General features: G+C 37.0%; 1 protein-coding gene across 1 annotated transcript in view; it reads left to right on the top strand.

Annotated features, from left to right (window-relative positions):
• The window catches only part of Helb (DNA helicase B), a 31,047-nt gene extending 10,637 nt beyond the window's left edge, over nucleotides 1–20,410 (top strand). Inside the window, exons 5-14 of the mRNA XM_077799044.1 lie at nucleotides 775–1,647; nucleotides 3,123–3,303; nucleotides 4,432–4,573; nucleotides 7,595–7,749; nucleotides 9,805–9,886; nucleotides 10,267–10,326; nucleotides 11,459–11,687; nucleotides 12,585–12,728; nucleotides 13,821–14,315; nucleotides 19,267–20,410. Of these exons, the coding sequence (XP_077655170.1) occupies nucleotides 775–1,647; nucleotides 3,123–3,303; nucleotides 4,432–4,573; nucleotides 7,595–7,749; nucleotides 9,805–9,886; nucleotides 10,267–10,326; nucleotides 11,459–11,687; nucleotides 12,585–12,728; nucleotides 13,821–14,315; nucleotides 19,267–19,371 (2,466 nt within the window). The 3' untranslated portion in view covers nucleotides 19,372–20,410. The remainder of the gene's footprint in view (nucleotides 1–774; nucleotides 1,648–3,122; nucleotides 3,304–4,431; nucleotides 4,574–7,594; nucleotides 7,750–9,804; nucleotides 9,887–10,266; nucleotides 10,327–11,458; nucleotides 11,688–12,584; nucleotides 12,729–13,820; nucleotides 14,316–19,266) is intronic.
• Nucleotides 20,411–22,171: the final 1,761 nt, after the last annotated feature.

Here is a 22,171-nt window from a genome sequence, read left to right as displayed (position 1 = left end):
ATAACCTAATAAACTGATTTAAACTAGATTGATTAAGAAAATGTATCCTATAGAGCCAGGCACAGTGGTGCACATCTGTCATCCCAGTAGCTCAGGAGGCTGAGGCAAGTTCAAGGCCAGTCTCAGCAACTCAGTAAGGCCCTAGGCATCCTAGCAAGATGCATGGAGGTGATCATAAGAGAGAGAGAGAGAGAGAGAGAACGCGCGCGAGAGAGCGCTCTTCCTTAGAGAAACTCTTTCCAGAGATGCATGGACGTGATCATAAGAGAGAGAGAGCGAGCGAGCGAGCATGAGAGCGAGCTCTTCCTTAGAGAAACTCTTTCCATAGCAGGGAGTTAATAATAAACATCTAAAATATTGTTTTTAAATTCAAGGAATAAGATAAATATTACTTAGAAATGTAGAGATAAATTCTGGGAGGAAAAACAAAGAGTTGATGATGATTCCTTTAGAAGGCCTAGGAAAGAGTAAGCCAGGGGATTCCTATTTTTCATAATAAGCCTTGGAGTATTATTTGACTTTTAAAAATGATGTGTTTATTTCTTGGATAAAATATAATTTTAACTTAAAAATTTTATAGGTCTCCAACCACAGAACAGACAATTAAAAAATTAGTGATATGTTAAGTATGTAGTTTTTCCTCAAAATTTAGTTGAAATATATAATTCTGGGACTTAAAAAATTGTTAGCAAGTAATATAATTCTTACTGGAATTCTAATCTCATAATTATTTACAATTTCTGTAAAAGAAATTTGACCTTCATTTCCTCAAAGATAACCTACAGAGAGCTGAAGCTTTTGCGATGTGAAGCCAGTTGGGTGGCTTTTTGTCAGTGCCCTCCCCTTCTGCAGTTGATGACTGACTTGGAGAAGGATGCCTTGGTCATCTACTCTAAGCTGAAGCAGATCTGTAGAGAACTCGGCCACACATGCATTGAAGGGGACAACTTGACTTCAGAATTGTCAGGGCACATGAGTTTTTACAATGTTTGGCAATCTCTGAAGTTTTTGAAGGACATTGGTATGGTGACGTGTGAGAAGGGCTGGATCTTTCTTTATGACCTTTACCAGGCCGAGAAAGGCATTGCCTCGTCAATAAGTGACCTGATGAAGAGACCTCCATGGCATTTACAGGTCGATGTCAAGAAGGTCCTGGCATCTATTCATACCCCCAAACCCGAGGATTCAGGAAGTGATGATGAAGAAAGTGAACCCAATGAAACAGGGTTAGAAAATTCTAAGGACATTGTGGACCCAGGAGATAGTGACAGCCTTACTTGGGATAATGGTGACAATGAAACTAATGCAGAAGTTAATGAAGTCCACCTGGATCAGGATCAGATGGCTGCCTTGGAAATGATTTGCTCCAATGCTGTGACAATCATCAGTGGGAAAGGTGGCTGTGGGAAGACCACAATTGTTAGCCGCCTTTTTAAGCATATAGAGAAGTTAGAAGAAAGAGAAGTAAAAAAAGCTTGTGAAGATTTTGAACAAGACCAGGATGTCCCAGAAGAATGGAGTACCTTCTTTGAGCAGAGTCATAAGGGGGCAGACAAGGCCATAGAAGTTCTGCTCACAGCACCTACAGGGAAGGCAACTGGCTTACTGAGACAGAAAACTGGGCTTCCTGCTTATACTCTTTGCCAGGTAAAATCTGTGGCATTTTTTTCTATAGATAAAACCTTTGCCATAAAGATACAGTTATTTCTTACTTAAAACAGTAAGTACAGTGTTTCTCAGAGATGGGTCTTGACCAAGTTTCTTCTTACACATCAACTTTGATCGACTGATAGTATCTTACTATCTGTTTGGATATTGAGATAATATTTCTGAAGCCATGTTTAGGTTCAAAACGGAGAGCAAGTACACAGGAGGATCTCTGGAGTGATAATTATTGCATTTATTTATCATCCTTGAATTAGGGTTACCAGACATAGCAGATATTAATATGAATAATTTTTTAATATATGTATATACCAAATGTTGCATGGACATACTTATAACTAAAGGCGAATTGGTGTGGTGGTGGTAATGGTGGTTTTTAAAATGAGGAGGTCATTTATTGTATATTATGTAGTTCATATTTAACTGGACATCCTGTATTTAATTTGGCAATCCCAGCTTGGGCTAGTATGTAGGGATACGTGGCTACAGAGCTCTTGGAGTGATCAGAGTGCTTATGGAGGGGGTGTGTATTGAGATGGTTGTACTAGAAGTACAGTGGAAAGTGTCAGGCATTTCTAAGATCACTAGTTGGATCTAACAGTCAAAAGAAAGGAAACAATTAGAGGTAATTTCAAATATTTTGCTGTGAGACAAGGCCACTGAGAGAATGAGGGTTTTGTTCAACAGAATTGATGCATTTGAATGAGAAATATGAAGGCTTTCTTAATAAACTTGCTCATTCTAGTTTTAATAGAAAAATTAAATAAGACATGATGAAATACCATATAAAAATATGCATATTGCATATATCCACAGCTATGAAATGGAAATATTTTCTGGCATTAACCAAAATGTTTAATGTTCTCTAGTTGCAATTTGACAATTTTTTTCCTCATTTATATTATAAAAATACTAGTATCACTCCGATAGTAAAGTAGCATCCTTAGGTGAATTGGTGTGGTGGTGGTAATGGTGGTTTTTAAAATGAGGAGGTCAGAAGTTTAGAACACTTGAAAGAAAAAAAGGAGTAATTTTACAATTAGGTTAAGAAGGCAGCTTTTTATTTCCAGAACAAGAGAAGAGAAGGGTTTGAAGGATTGATTGGAATATCTCAGGAAGTCCAGAAGTTTAATTTGGGAATGAAAAAGAATAGGAAGCTTTCTCTGGTTCAGTGTCAATTAGAGAAGTATAATATTTTGGAATAAAACTATGTTTGAAGATTATTAAATTAAATACACTCCTTGCTGGGAAGCAATTTTTGAACTGTTTAATCCTTTTGTTTTTAGATTATTTGATTTATCTTTTTTTTGTGTCTTCATCCCTCTAACTTTTCTGTTCTCTATTTCTTTATCCCTTTCCTTGTCTTTCTTTACTCCTGCTTCATATGTAAGGATTTTGTTTTAAAATCATTTAATTTTTATTAACCTGACTTTAGATATGCCATACTTTGCTTATAGGTCAATTATAGCTTCTATTTATGGGACAAAAAGCAGTCGGAGGAAAAGAAATTGCCATGGAAGTTTTCTTCAGTTAGAGTTCTGGTTGTGGATGAAGGGAGTTTGGTGTCTGTAGGCATCTTCAAGTCGGTTTTAAAATTACTGTGTGAGCACTCTAAACTTTCTAAGCTTATCATCCTTGGTAAGTTACAATATTGATGGAATTCTAATGTTTAGTTGGAAGCACTGCGGTCAGCATATTGTTCCCCTCGTTCCATTGTACCATTTCCTAGGGTGGGAAGCCATCCTCAGTGTCCTCGTCAAGGTGGCACTGAGTTAAGTCTGACCACTCTTAATCACCTTGGGTAGGGCTTTGTTTCGATCAAGATACTAGCAGGTGATGATGAAAGAAATAGAGCTGTCACTACTAAACACCTAAATGATGGCTATTAGAATAGTAAAAGTGCCAGAGAGTCAAAAGAGTTGAAAAGAGTAAAATATCTGAATTATAGACCACTTAAAAAGAAATTTTATGATTTGAAGCTAATTAGAACATGCCAGCCTCTAAAGTCCTCTAATTCTGTTGAGGTTCAGTTAGATTCTAATAAGTAGTGATCTGTGGACTATATGATTTAATGCAGGAAAAAAACCAAATCACAATCTGAGAATCAAATTGTATATAAATATTATTTTTTAGGTCTTTGAAGATGTTTTATAAGCAGCTGATTGTATTAATGGCTGAAGCATTCTTCTTATTTCTACTCAGTACATATATTTCTTATTTTTCTGGTTTGTGTTTTGTTTATTTCAAGCAAAGAGAATTTTTTAACAGTGAAATCTGTTGTCATTAGATTTGTGGAACTTGTCTGTTATCAAATGCTTATTTATTTTATATTTTATGCATTTAGGTAATTGAGACCATAGATTCTTCCAAGTTCAATAAGACATTGAGCAAGACTGAGTAAATGACAAATTACTAGTTTTTTAAAGTTTTTTTTTTTTAACATGTGGGTTAAAATGTATATTCTTCTACAGTTTGCCCATGGTTACAGATTTGAAAGAAGTTCAGTTCGTATTTTGTTACCTTATGGTGTTTTCATCTTTTTAAAAAATCTTTTACTGTTTAATTTGAATGTTGTTTTTTAAATATTTTTAAAATATTTACTGTTCTTAAATAATTTTGAATATGGATTTTGGGGGCTTTTTTTCTCTAAATTATAGCAAGTCCATGTTTATAGTATATATATCAATGGGGAAAAATCAAAATAATTTCTGAAGTTTTAGATGCCAGTTACTAAAACCCACAGTGTCTTTCTTCCCCCCCTTTTAGGTGATGTTAGACAGTTACCTAGTATTGAACCTGGTAATCTGCTGAAAGATCTTTTTGAGACTCTTAAGTCAAGAAAGTGTGCAATTGAGCTGAAGACAAACCATAGAGCAGAATCTCAGTTAATTGTGGACAATGCTACACGGTATAATATAATGAAAGTTTTGTATTTCTTTCCTATGAGATAGTAAAATAGGAATAATAATAATAATTATTGTGTGTGTGTGTGTGTGTATATATATATATATATACATATATATATACATGTGTATATACACATAGATAAGGTTTATGATAGAATAGGTTTACTAAAAGGTATAATAAATTTGTTAAATCATTTAATTCAAAAGCTTATATATATAAGCTTTTGAGTATATATACACATATGTGTATATGTACACACATATATGTGAACATATATATTAACTTTTGAGTTAAATGATTTAATACAACATATTTACTGTACCTTTTAGCAAACCTATTTAATCTTAGAATATATACCTTTTGCTCACAGAAAAACAAAGTTAATAATCTTAATGCTGATCCAGCATTAATTATTATTGAAATTTAAGAATGGATATGTTTTGCTGATTTAAAATGCATGTGCATTTGGCTTTCTGTATCTGTAAGTTCCACATCTGTGGATTCCACCAATCATGAATTGAAAATATTTTTTAAAAAATCACATCTGTACTGAATATGAATAGACATTTTTATCATTATTCCCTGAACAATACAATAACTACTTACATCTCATTTACAATGTAGTAGGTAATATAACTAATCAGGAGATTATTTAAAATATGTGAGAGGATATGTGTAGGTTATATGCATATACTCTGCCATTTTATATACGGGACTTGAGCATCCATGGATTTTGGTAACCATGGGGGTCCTAAAACAAATCCCTGGCAATTACATCTGAATTTAAGTTGCATTAAGCTTAGAGACTGGAACAAGGAGATCAGAGACTTGGAAATAATGAGTTCACTCATATTCAGAAGAGAATTGGGGAAAATTTTTCCTTTAATTTTTGTGGGGGGAAGTCTAACGTATAAAAATTAAATGTGGTATTTGCTCCCAAGTGAATCCTGCTGGCACCCACAGCATATTACTCCTCTTAAAGTAGGACAGAATCCTTTATTTCCCTTACACTTTGCATAGACCTTTGAAGTGAGCCTCTGTGCACTCAGCATTTGCTTTCTTCATGATCTATGTATCAGAAGAATCATGATTATTACTATTTCATGACATTTATTTTAATAATAAAATGTATAGATGTAAAGGGACCTTGAAATACCAAGAAACTGTTTCATTCATTGGACCACAAGTTAACTTTATAATTGACAGGAGTAGGGTCGGTGATATGGATTTGTATGGAGACATTAAGAAAAATAATGACGTTAGATGTATAATATTCTTTTCCTATAACTCTTTTGCTTCTACCTGAGGAGCACTTTCTTTTTGTACTGGGGATTGAACCCAGGGGCACTCAACCACTGAGCCACAAATTCAGCCCTTTTTATATTGTATTTAGAGACAGGTCTCACTAAGTTTCTTAGGGCCTCACTAGGTTGCTAAGGCTGGCTTTGAACTCACAATCTTCCTGCCTTAGCCTCCCAAGCCACGGGGAAGGGCACCTCATTTGTGCTAGATAATTGGTCATTTTAAAGTTCCCAAACTTGGAGGAATCTAAACTACATCACATTCCTTAAGAAGTTAATTTACCTGAAACTCAGGAATTCTTCTTTGTAACCCTTTCAGTATCAGTTGGTCCAAGCTGTGCTCCTGTTATCATTTCATATATATATATATATATGAAATGCTTCTAAGAATATATATATATATGTTGTAGTTAGACACAATGCCTTTATTTTATTCATTTTTATGTGGTGCTGAGGATCGAACCTAGTGCCTCACACATGCTAGGCGAGCACTCTACTGCTGAGCCACAACCCCAGCCCTCATCATTTCATCTTAATCACCATCCCCTAATATGTATTTACTGTGGAGGATTCCTGTGTTATGCCAGGGAAATGCTTCTAAGAATAGAAGTATGCTACATGTCCTGGGTCAGAATTAAAACAAAATCAACAATAATTCCTAGGAGCCCCCAGAATTACATATCATTCCCTTTCCTTTCTTCCCTTTCAACTCATTTGGCAAAGATTGAAGATGACACAGAAGGGCACTCCCACCTCAGGTAGCCAGGGTGCCATGTGGTCTGTTCCCAGAGTTAATTAGTCTTCTTCTGAAGGACCAAGGAGAGGCTCTGTTATGACAAGGCACATATACCTTACTGTGTTTTTCTGATATGATTCGATAATCTTAAAAATACAAGAATGAGGGAAGAATGAGGAAGGAGTGCACCAAACAAATGTGGATATGTGACCCAAATGGGAAAATTGAAACATATATACAAAACACAGATGAAAGGAGAAGAGTATGGTAGAAAGTAGGGAAAAGGCCTCAGCTAGTCCAAATTAAGTTAAATGGAAAGGGATGTGGAACCACTGTGACTCAGATTTGCCTCCCAGTTCCCCTGCTGGCTACTTCTGTGATGTGGGACCACTGTCCAGATTCGACTAAGCTTGCCATTGCTGCTTACCTATGAAATGAGGGTAATACCTACCTTGTATGGTTCTTGTGGATCTGGAGATAAGTAGGTCAGGCTTTCAGTGGTGCATAATATATCCTCTGATAGTTTTGTCTGAGTCTTATAACTTATTAAGAGTGGCTGGCATGGTAGTACCCACCTGTAATCCCAGTGGCTCAGGAGGCTGAGGCAGGAGGATCGTGAGTTCAAAGACAGCCTTAGCAACCTAGGAAGACCCTAAGTAACTTAGCAAGACCCTGTCTCTAAATAAAAAATTAAATGGCAGGGGATGTTGCTGAATGGTTTAAGCACCCTTGGGTTCAATTGCTGGTATACCCTGGTATAAAAAAAAAAAAAAAAAAAGCGGAGTGGGGAATGGCATGCTAAATGTATCACCTTAACTTTATGGTCTTCCAATTCTATTAGAAAACTTATTTACTATTTATAATGCATATCTGGGTGGCATTTTCTCTCTGTTTATTATCTTTAGTAGATATATAAGTCTGATCATATATGAAGACGTTTTTAGATGATAATATTCTTGGTTTATGTATTTTATCTTTATTCAAGAATCTCAAAACGTGAATTTCCAAGATTTGATGCAGAATTAAATATCTCTGATAACCCTCCAATCCCCATCTTCGTTCAAGATAAGACATTTATCTTTGTCAGACTCCCAGAAGAGAATGCCAGTTCTCAGTTATCTCAAAGTGATCGTCATTCCTGTAAGTGTAAGCTACTATGTCACAGAGTTATGTATTTCATTTTTATAATTTATTTAAGCAACTATTTATAATTTTATCTGATGATAAACATAAATATTGCCAGTCAGAATGGGGCACTGAAAATAAATAAATGAATTTACTAATTTTTACACCCTACAAGTGTGTAAAGAAGTAAGCTCTTGACATACAATTGGAGTGAGTAAACACTTGTTGAGTGAATAAATAGCTAGAGATGATTTTATTTAAAATAGAGGAAAGCTGCCATAACCCAGTTATTTTGGGAGAAAGCAAGTTTTAGTTAATGAAGTTTTTCTTCTAGAACAAATTGAAAAGCACATACTTTTACTTTGAGTGTGTTTGTGAAGTAAGAGTTATGGTTGTTAAACTGTTGTCACGTTGAGTCGCTAACATTCTGCTTTACAAATTGGATAAGCATTGCTTCTAATTGTGGATGCTAGGATGCAACATTACAGGGTTGAGAGGAGCATGGGATGGGGAACATTCTCCTAGAGACATAGGACCCATGGCATGTCACTTAGCCATGTGTAAAGTGGGAGTGAGAGTGACATTGCCTATGGAGCTGGGAGCGGAGCCGTTGATGCTGATTTTCTATCTTAATTAAATACTTCTGCTGGAAAATTAGTCTCTTCTTTAAGAAAGTTGGGTAAATGTTTTCTTCAGAGAGGCATTATAGTGCCTTTTCGTTAATAATTGTGTTATTGAGTAAATTATACCTATTACTGCATAGTACAAAAACCTGAGACCAGATTCATAGTGGGCTAGAATTTCAAAGATGCGAAAATGTACATCTTAGAATCAATGAAATATAGTGTACCTATTGATGTAGTGGATGTAGAGAGAGTGAAAAAAGCAGACAGCAAAATAGCACAATCCTGTATGTGCTAATGAAAATAAAATGTTGAGAGACTTTTGGAGATTTCTGCTCTGGCAGGCTAAGGTTTGGCTCAGGCTAAACTTAAGTTTGGTCATTTTCTAAAAATAATCTTCCCTTTATCTGAGAAATTAAGGGTTCAGTGAGCAACTAACTTAGCCTTTCTAGAGCAGGTGATCACAATGCCTGGGCTTTTTAATTCCCCCATGATTCTTTTCCTATTAGTGAATTGCACAAAGCCTAGAATGTTCCTACATAAATTTTTGGTTACCTTCTGTCCCATGAGAAAAGTTTGCCTTTTTGTACCATTGCTGAGACTGAAGGAAGCCTGTTTGTCGGTGTTCCATGTGAAAGGAGAAATTTTAAGTGGATGTCATTGTGGTCAGTCATCTGAGTTCTAAAGAGGAAGGGCAGGCTGTTGCCCCACTCTCCATTTGGATGGTTATGTCCACGAGCTTTCATTTCCACATTCATACATACATAGTGAGTGGTCAAACTATTTAATAGCTGGTAGTCAGCACAAGCTCCATTGGAATGGTTTCTGCCTTGCCAGGGCTAATGTTTTAGGGACTGAATCATAGAGAGGTCTAGTGGGAAGGAAGGAAAGGTTGGGGGATATTGTGGTGTTAGGGGAGTGTCCATTTCCAGCCAATGAGGAAACATCTCAATATCTTACACTGATATGGGCCAGTTAGATATTGCTTTGAATATAATGTCTATCTCATATGAGTATATTAAGATAACATTTAAAGCATATAAATTCTCAAATTTTCTTTCTAACCTTTAGTACCACAGGGACTTAAAACAGAAAGTTTTATATTACTAATTCTGTTACACATATTGTATTCTTGCTCATTTCTTAAGTTCGGCATTCACAAATTATCAGTGAATATATAGTGAGCTTATTATAATTAGGAGCCATCCTAGCCATTGGTTGATCTCTCTGTTGAGGGTGGAAAGTCTGGAACCCTTTTCTCAATTCTCTTTCCTGTTGCTCTGGCTAATGTGAGGAATGAGACAGGTATTCCCATGGTGAGCTTGTGTTGCATTTGGGGAGATATTTTTCTAGGCCCCTTAGTGGGAATTCTGATTTAATTTCTCCATAGAAACAGTGTTATGATTTGGTAATTTTCTGTGTTAATTTTTTTCTTTTTCATTAACAGATTTATATTCTGCAGTTAGAAGTTTACTGGAAGAAAATGACTTTAAATGCGCAAAAACATCACAATTTATTGCATTTAGGAGGTAAAACATTTACAATATTTTAATGTTTTTCATCTAGCTTTTGAATTTAATAACTTGTTAATGTAAATCTCATTTGAATGGGGGAGACTCTTGTAATTCATCACTGTTAATTCTCATTTTTACTTCAGAATATTTCTTTGTTAGACTAGTCAGAGGTCACTTTCTAAACCTGGCTCTTTCTACCAAATATTATATTTAGACATTCCCAGAAAAGCTAAGTGGAACAAAAGTTTATGTGAGAATGTAAAATTGTAAAATACTTTTGCTGGAAAAAGTCCTGGAAACTTCTTATAGAATCCAGTATGTCAAAATTGTTTATAACACAGATGATCATATAATAGACACTGGTAAGGTGACCCTTGCATTTTTCTGTGTTTCAGGCAGGACTGTAACCTCATCAATGACTGCTGTTGCAAGCACTACACAGGCCACCTCATCAAGTGAGCATCTGCAAGAACTGACAGTCCTCCCTTGAGTCCCTGTCTGTTCTTTTGTTTGCTGTAGCCAAGTATACTTTTTTTCCTCATCCTCATTTGTGAAATATAATGATTTCTTCAGTTAAATATATATTCATAGGAATTGACATGTATGGTAGTGAGTGTATTAAGAAGAAAAATAAGGAATGAAATTTTCCTTATGGTTTCAAGATTGGCAACCTTCAGCTCTTCCAAGATGAGCATGAGGAGTCAAGGAGAATTTCTAGTGCTTCCAAGAACCTGAGCAACCTGGTGCCTCTGGAGAGTGCTTTTATAAATGGTCAGCAGAGAAATAGGAGTGCAGAAGGGCCCTCTGTTTTTACATAGGGAAAATTAATTCATTTATCTTACATTTACCAACACCTACTCATTACTTAGTGTAGAGATCCTAGGGCCATTTAAGGCACAGGAGCTCCTGTGTGCTGAAGAAAGATGCATACACACACAAAAAAACTGTGTAAGGTAGCCTAACAGTGGGTTAAAAACAAAGGGTTGGATCCTTGGGTCCCTGTAACTATTATCTTGGAAGGTAATTTCACCTTTTCATGTATATAAATGAAGACTCTTTATATAGAATTTCCTTTACCAAGCTGGAATAAGAATGAATGAGATAATAAACCTAAAACACCACAGTAACTGGCATATAACCAATATTTATTCAATTTGCTGCTATTATTCTAATAGATGGTCATAACTATTTTTATAGAAATATGTATAAGTGATCTAAAACCTGAAATAAGGTTGTAATAGGTAGTAAAAGGAGAAGAGAGAATTATTTTCAAAGACAGAATCAATGAGTTTTTTAGTAAATTTTAAAAATAGGAGGGGAAAGAGCATATAAGCTAAAATTACTAACTTGAAAAAATTGGCTAGGAAATGGCATTGAGTTTGAGGTGATACAGTGCACTTATAAATTATCACATGATAATTGTGAAAATCTGATTTTCTTGTTGACCTTTGGAGAATGGAAGCAATATAAAAAAAGTGTGGAAATTATTTTGATAATTGAATCAGTTCTAAGTAGGAGCTACTGTTGAAACAAAATAAAATTGAAATTTTCTAAGCTCTGATTATATATTATCATTTTCCAACCCAGAGACCATCGGAAGAGACTCATATTTGGAGTTGGTGATAAAATTTGTTGTACCAGGAATGCATACCTCTCCGAGTTACTTTCTAGAGATACCTTCGGAAGTCAGCCTGATAATGATCTAGAAGCCAGTGGAGAAGGCTTTTGTGGGACTCCTCGTGGTTTTGCCAAGAATAAGCATGACTTTGAAAGTGGTATTCGCCTGTGCAATGGAGAAGTATTTTTCATAACTGAAGTAAGTGTCAGAAAAATAATACCTTTTTACCAATTAGAACTATGGTTTTTTTTTTTTTTTAAATATCTTTGTTTTATTTATTTATATGTGGTGCTGAGGATTGAACCCAGGGCCTTGCATGTGCTAGGTGAGCGCTCTACCACTGAGCCCCAGCCCCAGCCACAAGAACTATAGTTTTTATTGTCCTATAATTGAAATGTCTTGTCTAGTTTTAGTAGCAGAATAATGCTGGAATAATTGAGAATAGTTGAGTTGGAAAGGGTTTCATTTTATATTTTTCCAGAAGACTTTGTAAGGACCAAGACAAAACTGAGAGTGAGACACTTAGATTTTGCAAAGCATCATGTCCTTGGTTGGCAGCTTAAATATAGAAACTATAGAAAGCTCACCAAGGAGACTGGGGATATAGCTCAGTTGGTAGAGTGCTTGCCTCTTATGCACAAAGCCCTGGGTTCAATCCCCAGCACTGCCAAAGGAAAAAAAAAAAAAAAAAAAAAGCTCGCCAAATTTGTCTCATTGTAAAGACCTCTTCTAAACTTGTATTTTTAAAAAGCTGTGAGGAAAAAATACTTTGAGAACTTTCAAGACTGAAAATTTCTATTTGTGTTTGTTAAAGTATTTGAGTGAGGATATATTCAATTAGGTATACATTTTAAGTCTTTTGAAAAAAAAAAAAATCCGGGGTGCTGGGGATTGAACCCAGGGCCTCGTGCATGCTCACTAAGCACATGCTCTACCACTGAGCTCCACCCCCAGGCCCAAGCCTCTTGAAATTCGTAACTGTAATGAATGTACATTCTACTTTTAAGGTGCTTATATTTTCTGTTCAACCCAAAGAGGATATCTTTTCTGTGTGTTTTTGAAGACATACAAAGTAATTCTTTATTTTGGTTGCAGGATAAAACTGATGTAACTTTTGGAATGAGAAGGTATTTGACTATTAATAACATGGCTGGCTTGGAAGTAACAGTGGATTTTAAGAAACTAATGAAATATTGTAACATAAGACATGCATGGGCAAGAACTATTCATACTTTTCAGGTAAGAGTGGATTCTTACAAAACTATTTAAATCGAGAACCAAGTCATTGAGAGCCATTCTTTGTTTTCTTTTTAATTTTATTTGCTTTTATTTTTATTTTTATTATTTTAGCAAGATTGGGGATTAAAGCCAGAGCCTTGTACATGCTGAGTACTCTTGCTACCAATGAGCTACATGGGGTCTCCTTTCCCTCCTACACTCTTCATGTGGCTTGGTGTGGCCTGTGCTGCTCTTGTCTTCATTCAGAATTTTATATTTTGTTTATTGTGGATGTTTTCTGCCTTATTTTTTATTTCAAAAAATCTTACTAGATTTATTTTGTTTTATGTTCCATATTTATGTTGCTTTTTAATGCACTTTTGTAAATCATTAATTTTATTTTTTTCCACGTACTTGTAACCACCATTCTTTATTTATAGTGTCTGGTTTTTAAACTTTTGTTATATTTTTAAGCAATTTGATGTTTGCTGTCAGAGGTGTGTGTGTGTGTGTGTGTATGTGTGCATGTGTATATTCAAATACATATGTACATTTTTTATTCCATTATTAAAGGATATTTTAGGTATCCATTCTTTGTCATTATAGGTAACATTAGAATAATACTTTTATACCTAAATTCCATGCAGTCATCTCTAAGTCTTTGATTAGGGAAACTTTGTCACTGCATGCCATTTTTTTTTTAACATTTTACATTTTTTTCAAAAATATTTTTTTAGTTGTCAATGGATCTTTATTTTATTTATTGATACATGGTGCTGAGACTTGAACCCAGTTCCTCGTAGATGCTAGGAAAGCACTGTGCCACTGAGCCCCGGACCCAGCCTCTGCATGCCATCTTTGAAGTTTGTTATTGGGTTTCCACAAGACACTTGTGGACCTGTGAGATCCAAACACAGCAGCATGTATAGCAAATGCGAGTTCTTAGGTCATGAATAACATGAGTCCGAGAGATGGGTTCATATGAGTGCTCTGACCAACAGAGGGTGCATGATGTGTGAGAGAGTTGTGTGGACTCATCTGTCTTCCCGATTTGTGAGCTTTCTGAACCCATTCTGCAGTGCTAAGTCTTCATTCCTTGTTATTGCCTCTCAGGGGTCCGAGGAGAACACAGTGGTCTATGTGGTGGGGAAGGCGGGCCGCCAACACTGGCAGCATGTCTACACTGCAGTGACCAGAGGCCGCTGCAGAGTGTACGTCATTGCAGAAGAGTCTCAGCTCCAGAATGCGATCAGGAAAAACAGCGTTCCCAGGAAAACTCGTTTAAAACACTTCTTGCAAAACAAGCTCTCCACTAGCCAGGCCTCTGTAGCAGACCTTCCATCCCAGTTGAAGAACTCTGGAGACGGTGGACGTCCCAGCACACCACCTTCAACATCACCCCTCCCTACAGTCTCATCCAGCACAATCACACCCGATGTCGCCAGGAGCAAGTCCTCTGTAGCTGAAGATGGGACATTTGCGTGGGATGGAGAATGGCAGCTGTCATCATTTGATGAAGTGGGTGCAGATGAGGATCTATCACAATTGCGAGGGTCCAAGAGAACCTGTGGTACAAATGACTCCGAAAGTCCAAAAAAAGTTCTCATGGTAGGAGTGGCTGTCAAATGTGCTCATATTTTATTTCATTTACTAATGACTCTGTATTTCTGTTAGCTTTGCATTATGCTGTCAGGTTTAAACACAGTTGCTTTCTCATCTTTGTCAAAATTCCCCTCTTCTGCTCCTAATTGGTCCTTCCTACTCATTCATGAGGCCTCCACTCTATGTAGCCTTAATTAATGGGAGGTGATATTCTGGAAAAAAATTACTGTTACTCCACACCTTTCCCAACGTCTTCCTTGTCAATTTTTCTCTCTCTTCCCCACCCCTGCTTTGCAGGCCATAATCTGACTTTATCTCACCAACTCTGTTGAAATGGCTTATTCCGGTCCTCGGGGCCTTATCTCAGGTCTTGTTCTTCTTGACTTTCCCTTTGACACATTATAGTTTTAACTCCTGCTGTGTCTCCTTCCCCTGATTACAGGGGTACCTTATGCAACATCCCCCTTACCTCAATGTCCCCCACCCCCCACCTTATTTCCTCACCCCTTATTTCCTGTACCTATGGTATATTCCCAAGGCTTAGTTTTTTTTTTTATCTTTGTGAACACACCACATTCTCACCACTAGAGCCAGCCCCTTTGCACTGGTGTCTCATTCAGTGAAGCTTCAATTGTCTATTTCTTCCCAAGTACTGGGAACTCAAAGATAAGCAGGTGACAGTTCTCCCTCTTTCACTGATTGTGGAGACAGACAGCTAGGTAAGTGACTTGGTGATTCACTGATTGCTCTGACACCAGGAAGCAGTTAATGAACCTGTTCCCTAATCTGTTTCTTTGTTCCTAGAGATTGAATTTTCTGGAACCACAGCCCAGCCTCTTACTCTGTCTTCCATTTTCTCCATTTCAATCACCAGTCTCCTCGTGATACAGCTTAATATCTTGGAGTCACCTCAGACTCACCTTGCCTTCACTCTACCTCCAGGGAGTTAGCTTTATTGCAAAATATCTTTCTCAGGGATTTCTTCCATTCCTTCTAGTCTGTCCTATTTTAGGTCCTTATCTTATCTTGGGTGATTTGTGACCTTGCTACCCTCCTCTGCCTGTTCCCATTCTGCTAATCCACTCCCCACCCTGTGATCACATTATCAGGCTTCTGGGTACCTAGCTAATTTTTTGTTCAAAAGCCTTCAGTGACTTCTGGTGCCTGCAGTATAAACTCTCAAATGTTTGGCTTGACGTTTGAAACCTCTCTTGGTTTCATTCCAGCTTTCCCAGCATCATTTCATTTCTCACTGTTCTTTTTTTTTGGCTTTAGTCAAGCTAGTGTCTAAACTGATTAAAACAAATGAGACTTTTTCTTCTCTCTTCCTTTTGGCTCTTGCGTTCTAGAGATGGACACTTTACAACTTGCTGACTAGATATAAAGGGTATGAGGAAAAATAATCCAGGATGGACCCTGGATATCTGGTTGAAACAATTTGGGGAGTTGACTGTGCCATTTCCTGAGATGAGAAAGACATGAATAGAACCTGTTTAGGGAAATGCGGGTCTCCTGTGGCAGGCTGTGTTTAAGGTGCCAGTTAGACACGTGGGATTATAAATTACTTCCAAGCATAGTTCCAGCAGGAGCTTAAGAATTGCTTAATGTGCAGCAGCAGACTTAGTAGCATGAGTGTCATCTTCCAAAGTTAAGGGGCCACACTAGGAGCTCAGAGAAGAAAGTGTTCATGTAACCTCCTGTCCCAGACTGAGTTCTGAAGGTGTAATAGTCATGTCCTCTGTTCCCCAGATAGGGGACATTTCACTCTTCTTGAAAGAGTCTGCCTGACAAAGGACTCAGCCCCTGAAGGGTCAGTTATAATATAGAACAGCATGGCTTGAGCACAGGGTGCAAATGAGAGTTGAGGCTGAGGTCACAGGAAGATTCAAGAAGGACAGGCAAAGGGTCTCCTACAGGGATTGTCCATTCTTCTGATTGTAGCAAGAACAGTAAAGCACTTTATGTGGTCCATGAATTGAAGTTTAGGAAGATGACTTTGATTATGATTTCGTGGATGGTGTTAGTGAGAGACTTTGGGACAAGTACCTATCATAAAGAGTATTTCAGTAGCCTGGACAAAATGATTAGCTTAAGTCAACTAGCAATGGCAACGGGGAAGAGATGCTAAGGGACAGAGCTGATGGGACCTAATCTATATATCTGCCTTGGGGTGAGGATGACTCTTAGACTTCCGGTCTGGGTATGCAGGTGAATCCAGGTACTATAAATCAGGGTCATGAGAACGGGCAGAGGGGCAGCTTTGGTCAGAAAACTAAAATGGACATAACCCACCCTATTTTGGCAATATTAGAATCCCCGCCGATTCATAGTTTCATTTTATACCCAAGATCAACTGTTTAATCTGGAATTTCTATCTCAGGAAACATCTTGTTCTGAAAGTAAACTTGCCATCACTTGCAAAGCCCCTCAGCCTCGCTTTTGTGGTACTAGAAATTGAACCAGGGGCCTCTCCCATGCGAGGCAAGCGCTTTGCCTCTGAGCTGCATCCCCAGCCCTTTTAAAAATTTCATGTTAAGACATGATCTTGTCAAGAATCCCTAGCTAGCCTTGTACTTGAGATCTCCTGCCTCAGCCTTCTAAGTAGTTGGGTTTACAGCTGTGCACCACCACACCTGGCAAAGATTTGTCATTTGTTAATACAATGACAAGGGCTGCCCACAAACTGTTTCTTCACATTCCTTCATAAGAATTACACCTGTATTTAAATCCTACCAGGATAGTCATGCTTTGCTTAACTACAAGGATGAGTTTTGAGAAATGGGTCACTAGATGATTTCCTTGTGCAATGTCACAGTGTACATAAACCAGCCTGCATGCTGTAGGTCAGTCACTTGATGTGGCCCTTTGATGCTGTCAAGAGGCACAAAAAGAGCTGGGTGTGATGAGAATGCTTGTAATCCCAGTGGCTCAGGAGACTGAGGCAGGAGGATCACAAGTTCAAAGCCAGCCTCAGCAATTTAGCAAGGTCCTAAGTAAATTAGTGAGACCCTGTCTCAAAGTAAAACATAAAAAATAGTACTAGGGATGTCACTCAGTGATTAAATGCCTCTGGGTTCAATTCCTAGAGGGAGAGAGGGAGGGAGGGAGGGAGGGAAGAAGGAAGGAAGGAAGGAGAGAGATACAAAGCATGAGGTGGCTAAAACTATTGCTGGCCTGATATGACATCCCATTGTATAGTAGACTTTTAGTTTTACTAAAAATTTTTACTTAACAACTTTTAGTAAGTAGAGTGCACTTTAAATAACAATAAAAACTAGTAAATACATAAACTGGTAACACAGTTATTATCAAGTATTATATAGTCTACATGGTTATATGTGCTATACTTTATAGGACTGGCAGTGTAGAAGGTTTGTTTACACCAGTATCCCACAAATACAGGGATAATATATTGCAAGAGGCAGTGGGAATTTTTCAACTCATTATAATCTTATGGGACCACCTTCTTATATAGAGTTTGCTGTTGGCTAAAATATCATTATGGGGTGCATAGCAGTACTAATGTCTAATGTCTGAGCCCTTCTCAGATGAAAGCTTTAATGCTTCTTAATGGATTTATAGTTTTGGGTTTTGAAAAAAGTCCTAAAAGAAATTTTAACTTGATATTTTGCCTGTCTCCATTCCCCAAAAATGAAATGTACCTTTAGGTAAAAGCATCTCAGTAAACATTGCAAAATTTATCGGAAGCAGTGATTTCCAGATTTTTTTTTTAAAAATCACATATTAACATAAAAAATAAAGTAAGGAGGCATAGTCATATAATTTTTTAAAATAATTTTTAAAAATTTGTTTTAATTAGTTATATATGATATATTAGTCTTGAATAAAGAATAGTCCCTATGTTAGTCAAGGTCTCCAGAAAAGCAGAATTATTAGGAGACACATACATGTAGTATGTGTATTTATTTGTGTATATATACACCTATTAAGTATTGCATACTTAATAGACTAAAATGTAGTCTAAAGAAATTATGTGTGTGTGTGTGTATCTGCCTGCATATCTCTCAGAGTGGAATTTATCTCAAGGAATTGACTCATGTTATTAAGGAGACAGGCAAGTCTGAAATTTGCAGGCTTAGATTTTGATCATGCTACACCTTGAGTCTGAAAGCTGATGTAATCCCTTTTCCTTGCGGGAGGACAGTCTTTTCTATTAAGACCTACAACTCATTGGACCAGGCCCACCCACATTATAGAGGATAATCTGCTTGACTGGAAGTTAGATGATTTCAGTGTTACTCTCATCCAAAATATAATCTTCATAGAAACAACTAGAATAATATCTGACAAAATATCTTGGTGCTTTGGTTTTAGACAAGTTGACATAAAATTAACCATCACAGTGCTCTAAAATGAACTATTCAGTATCATAAAGGATGAATTGTGTTTACTTTGCTCGTTTTCCTCTGGTGGTGAAATGTCTTGACCATCCTGGCCTACTGACTGGCTCTTGGGAATTAGCAGTTATATGAAGAATATGACCATAGCATTGCAGTATTCCTTCTTAACTGCATGCAGATCTGTCTTCTTGAACATACAACCTGGGCATTTGTACAGGGCTGTGCACTTGGGGACACACACATTTTTAATGCTCAGTCATAGTCATATTGAAATTCTTCATGTTTTAACAAGGGGCTTTCATTTTAATTTTTTACTGTACAGCCAAATTATATGGCAAGCCCTGTCCATACCTTTAGGAGGTTGACGCATAGTCATTTCTACATAAAGACCCAGAGCTAGGTGCTGGCAATAATATGGTGAGCACAAACATACATGACTCTCCCAGGAGCGACAGATGATGGTTCTGGTCGTTCAGGTCTCCCCAGGGTTGGGAGAAATGTATTATTTCTCTTCAGAAGCAGTGAGGGGGAATAGAAGTACATAGGACAGACTGACTACATTTTTATAAAACTTGTTTTTATTGTTGTTCTAACAGGTGGAAGAATCATCTCCACAAGTGTCTTCTAGACTTCAGAATTTGAGACTAAACCATTTAATCCCCAAGCAACTTTTCAAACCCACGGACAATCAAGAAACTTAACTTTCCCTGGGATTTCTCAGAATAATTACCTTTCTTTGTTTCAAGACAAATATGTACATTTTACCTTCAAAGTTTCAAGATAAAAGAGGATGCCTATAACTGGAATTTTGCTTGTGTTAGCAGATGTTTAAAATCCACTTGATCAAAGAAAACTAATGATTTCAGCGTCTATCATCATGAGAACTGGTAATCATGGACATAAACAAGGGGAAAAGATACTATATGTTAAAAAAAAAAAAAACACCTGTATTTTAAAACATGATTTGTTTTCTAGAATAATGCCTTATTAACTGCCACGATCATTGCTGGTTGCCTTTGCCAACAGTTGAAGCTGCGGCAAAGAACTGTGATTGCATCTTTTGGTGTCACTGACACACAGTCGAGGACGTCAGGTCTTCAGCAATGTGGTCCTTCACACGCTGTTGCTCACTCCATCACTGCTGCTTGGGCCCAGCACACCTGGGACTTTTCCTGGAAATACCTTCTGAGTTAGGAACTCGTTGTTCTAAATATATCTCATGTTAGGAAATTTCTTTTGGAGCAATTTGATTTAAAAACATTTTATTGTTAAATGATACTATGGTTTGAATGTGTTCCCCAAACTTCATGTGTTGGAAACTTGATCCCCAGTGTAACAGTACTGGGGGTAGGGCCTAGGTCACCAGAAGGTTAGTGATTGTGGGAATGGGCTCCTGATGAAAGGTATGTCCAGCCCTGTCTTGCGTGTTGGAGTGGTTCTCTTGTCCTTCTGCCTTCTACCATGAGATGACAAAGCAAGAACACCCTTGTCAGATTTATTACCTTAATGCAGGCACACCTAGCTTTATCCACTCTGCTTTACTGACCTTCTCAAACACTGTGTTATTTACAAGTTGAAGTTCTGTGGCACCCCTGTGTGGAGCAAATATATTGGCATTATTTTTCCAACAGCTCAGATGATCCAATTTTTAGCAATAAATTATTTTTTTTTAAAAATTGTGTATGTTGTTTGATATAAAGTTATTGTATACTTATTAGACTAAAATGTAGTCTAAGGAAATTTTATATGAATGGAATAAAAAAAAATCATGTGACTTTTTTTGCAATACTCTCTATTGCAGTGCACTGAAACCAAATCCACAATATTACTGAGACTACTGTGTTGAACTTCCCAGCCTCCAGAACTGTGAGAAATAAATCTATTTTTTAAAATATTACCCAGTCTGTGGTATTCATTTATAGCAACACAAAATAGTCTAAGACAAATGTAAAAAAAAAGTAAAGAGGAAAGATGAACTTGTTATCCCAATTTTCAAAATATCTTTGTTGCAATCCAAACATTTGAAATGTACTATGTAGTAACTTTTAGTTTTGTAACTTTAAGTATATTCACAGAATTGTGCAACTTTCATCACAATTTTAGAACATTTTCATATCCTCAAAAAACATGACATGCCCTTAGCCAAGAGCCACTAAACCACTCCATCCCTAGGTGACCATTCATCTAGTTGTCTTTGTGGGTTTGCCTGTTTGGGACAGTTCCTATGAATGGAATCATATAATAAGTGGTCCTTTGTTAGCAACTTCTTTGACTAGCTGTTATGGTTTAGACATGGTGTCCCCCAAAAGCTCATGTGTGAGATAATGCAGGAAGGTTTGGAGAAAAAATGATTGGGTTATAGCATTAACATAATCAGTAATTAATCCCCACTGGGATTAACTGGTAGCTGGAGGCGGATGGGTGTGGCTGGAGGTAGTGGTTCATTGGGGGTGTGGCTCTGGGGTATGTATTTTGTATCTTGAGAGTGGAGACTCTCTCTGCTTCTTAATCAGCATAATGTGAGCTGCTTCCTTCTTCCACACAATCCACCATGACGTTGGCCTCATCTTAAATTCCGAGAAATGAAGCTGACCTTTTATGGATGAGGACCTCTGAAACCATGAGCCCTCAAATAAACCTTTTCTCCTCTACAGTTGTTCTGGTCATATCTTTTAGTCACAGCAGCAAAATAGCTGATTAATACACTAGCATAATGTTTTCACATTTCATCCTATTACACCAGTGCCTCATCTATTATTTATTGCCAAATAATATTCCATTTATAGCTATAGCAAATTAAATTTGCCAATTAATTGGTTGATAGAAATTTGGGTGGTTTCCACTGTACCTAATGCTGCACCTAATGTTCATGTACAAGTGTTTTTTATGGACGTATGTTTTCATTTCTTTGGGGTATATAACCCAGAGTGGAATGTTTGGGTCATCTGGTAATTATATTTAACCATTTGAGGAACTGTTAAATTTTATATTCTCCCTAGCAATATTAAAATTCCAATTTCTGCATATTCTCTCCAACATTTGTTTCCCCCCCCCTCCAATGTCAGAAATCAAACCCAAGGCCTTATGCATGCTAGGAGAGTGCTCTGCCACTGAACAATCGCCCCAGCCCTTAATTTCTTGATAATGGGCATCCTAGTGGGTATGAGTAGTATATCATTGAGGTTTTGATTTACATTTTCCTTATGGCTAAAGATGTCCAACAATTTTATGTATTTGTAGTCATTTATATATCTCTTTGGAGAAATATCTATTCACATCTTTTGCCTGCTTTTCCGTTAGGTTTCTTTAAGTTATCAAGATGTAGGAGTTCCATATAAATTCTATGTATAAGTCCTTTATCATAAAAGTGATTTGTAAAATTTTTCTCTTATTCCATGGAGTTTTACTTTATTCTTTTCTCTGTCTCTTTTTAAAAGAAAAAAAAATTTTTGAGGCTGTGTACATGTTAAGCAGGTGCTTACCACTGAGCTACAGCTTCTA

The sequence above is a fragment of the Urocitellus parryii genome, chromosome 5 (assembly GCF_045843805.1).
Source record: "Urocitellus parryii isolate mUroPar1 chromosome 5, mUroPar1.hap1, whole genome shotgun sequence".
NCBI lineage: Eukaryota > Metazoa > Chordata > Mammalia > Rodentia > Sciuridae > Urocitellus > Urocitellus parryii.
Note: the sequence above shows the minus strand (reverse complement) of the source record. Positions and strands in the feature narration are given on the sequence as shown.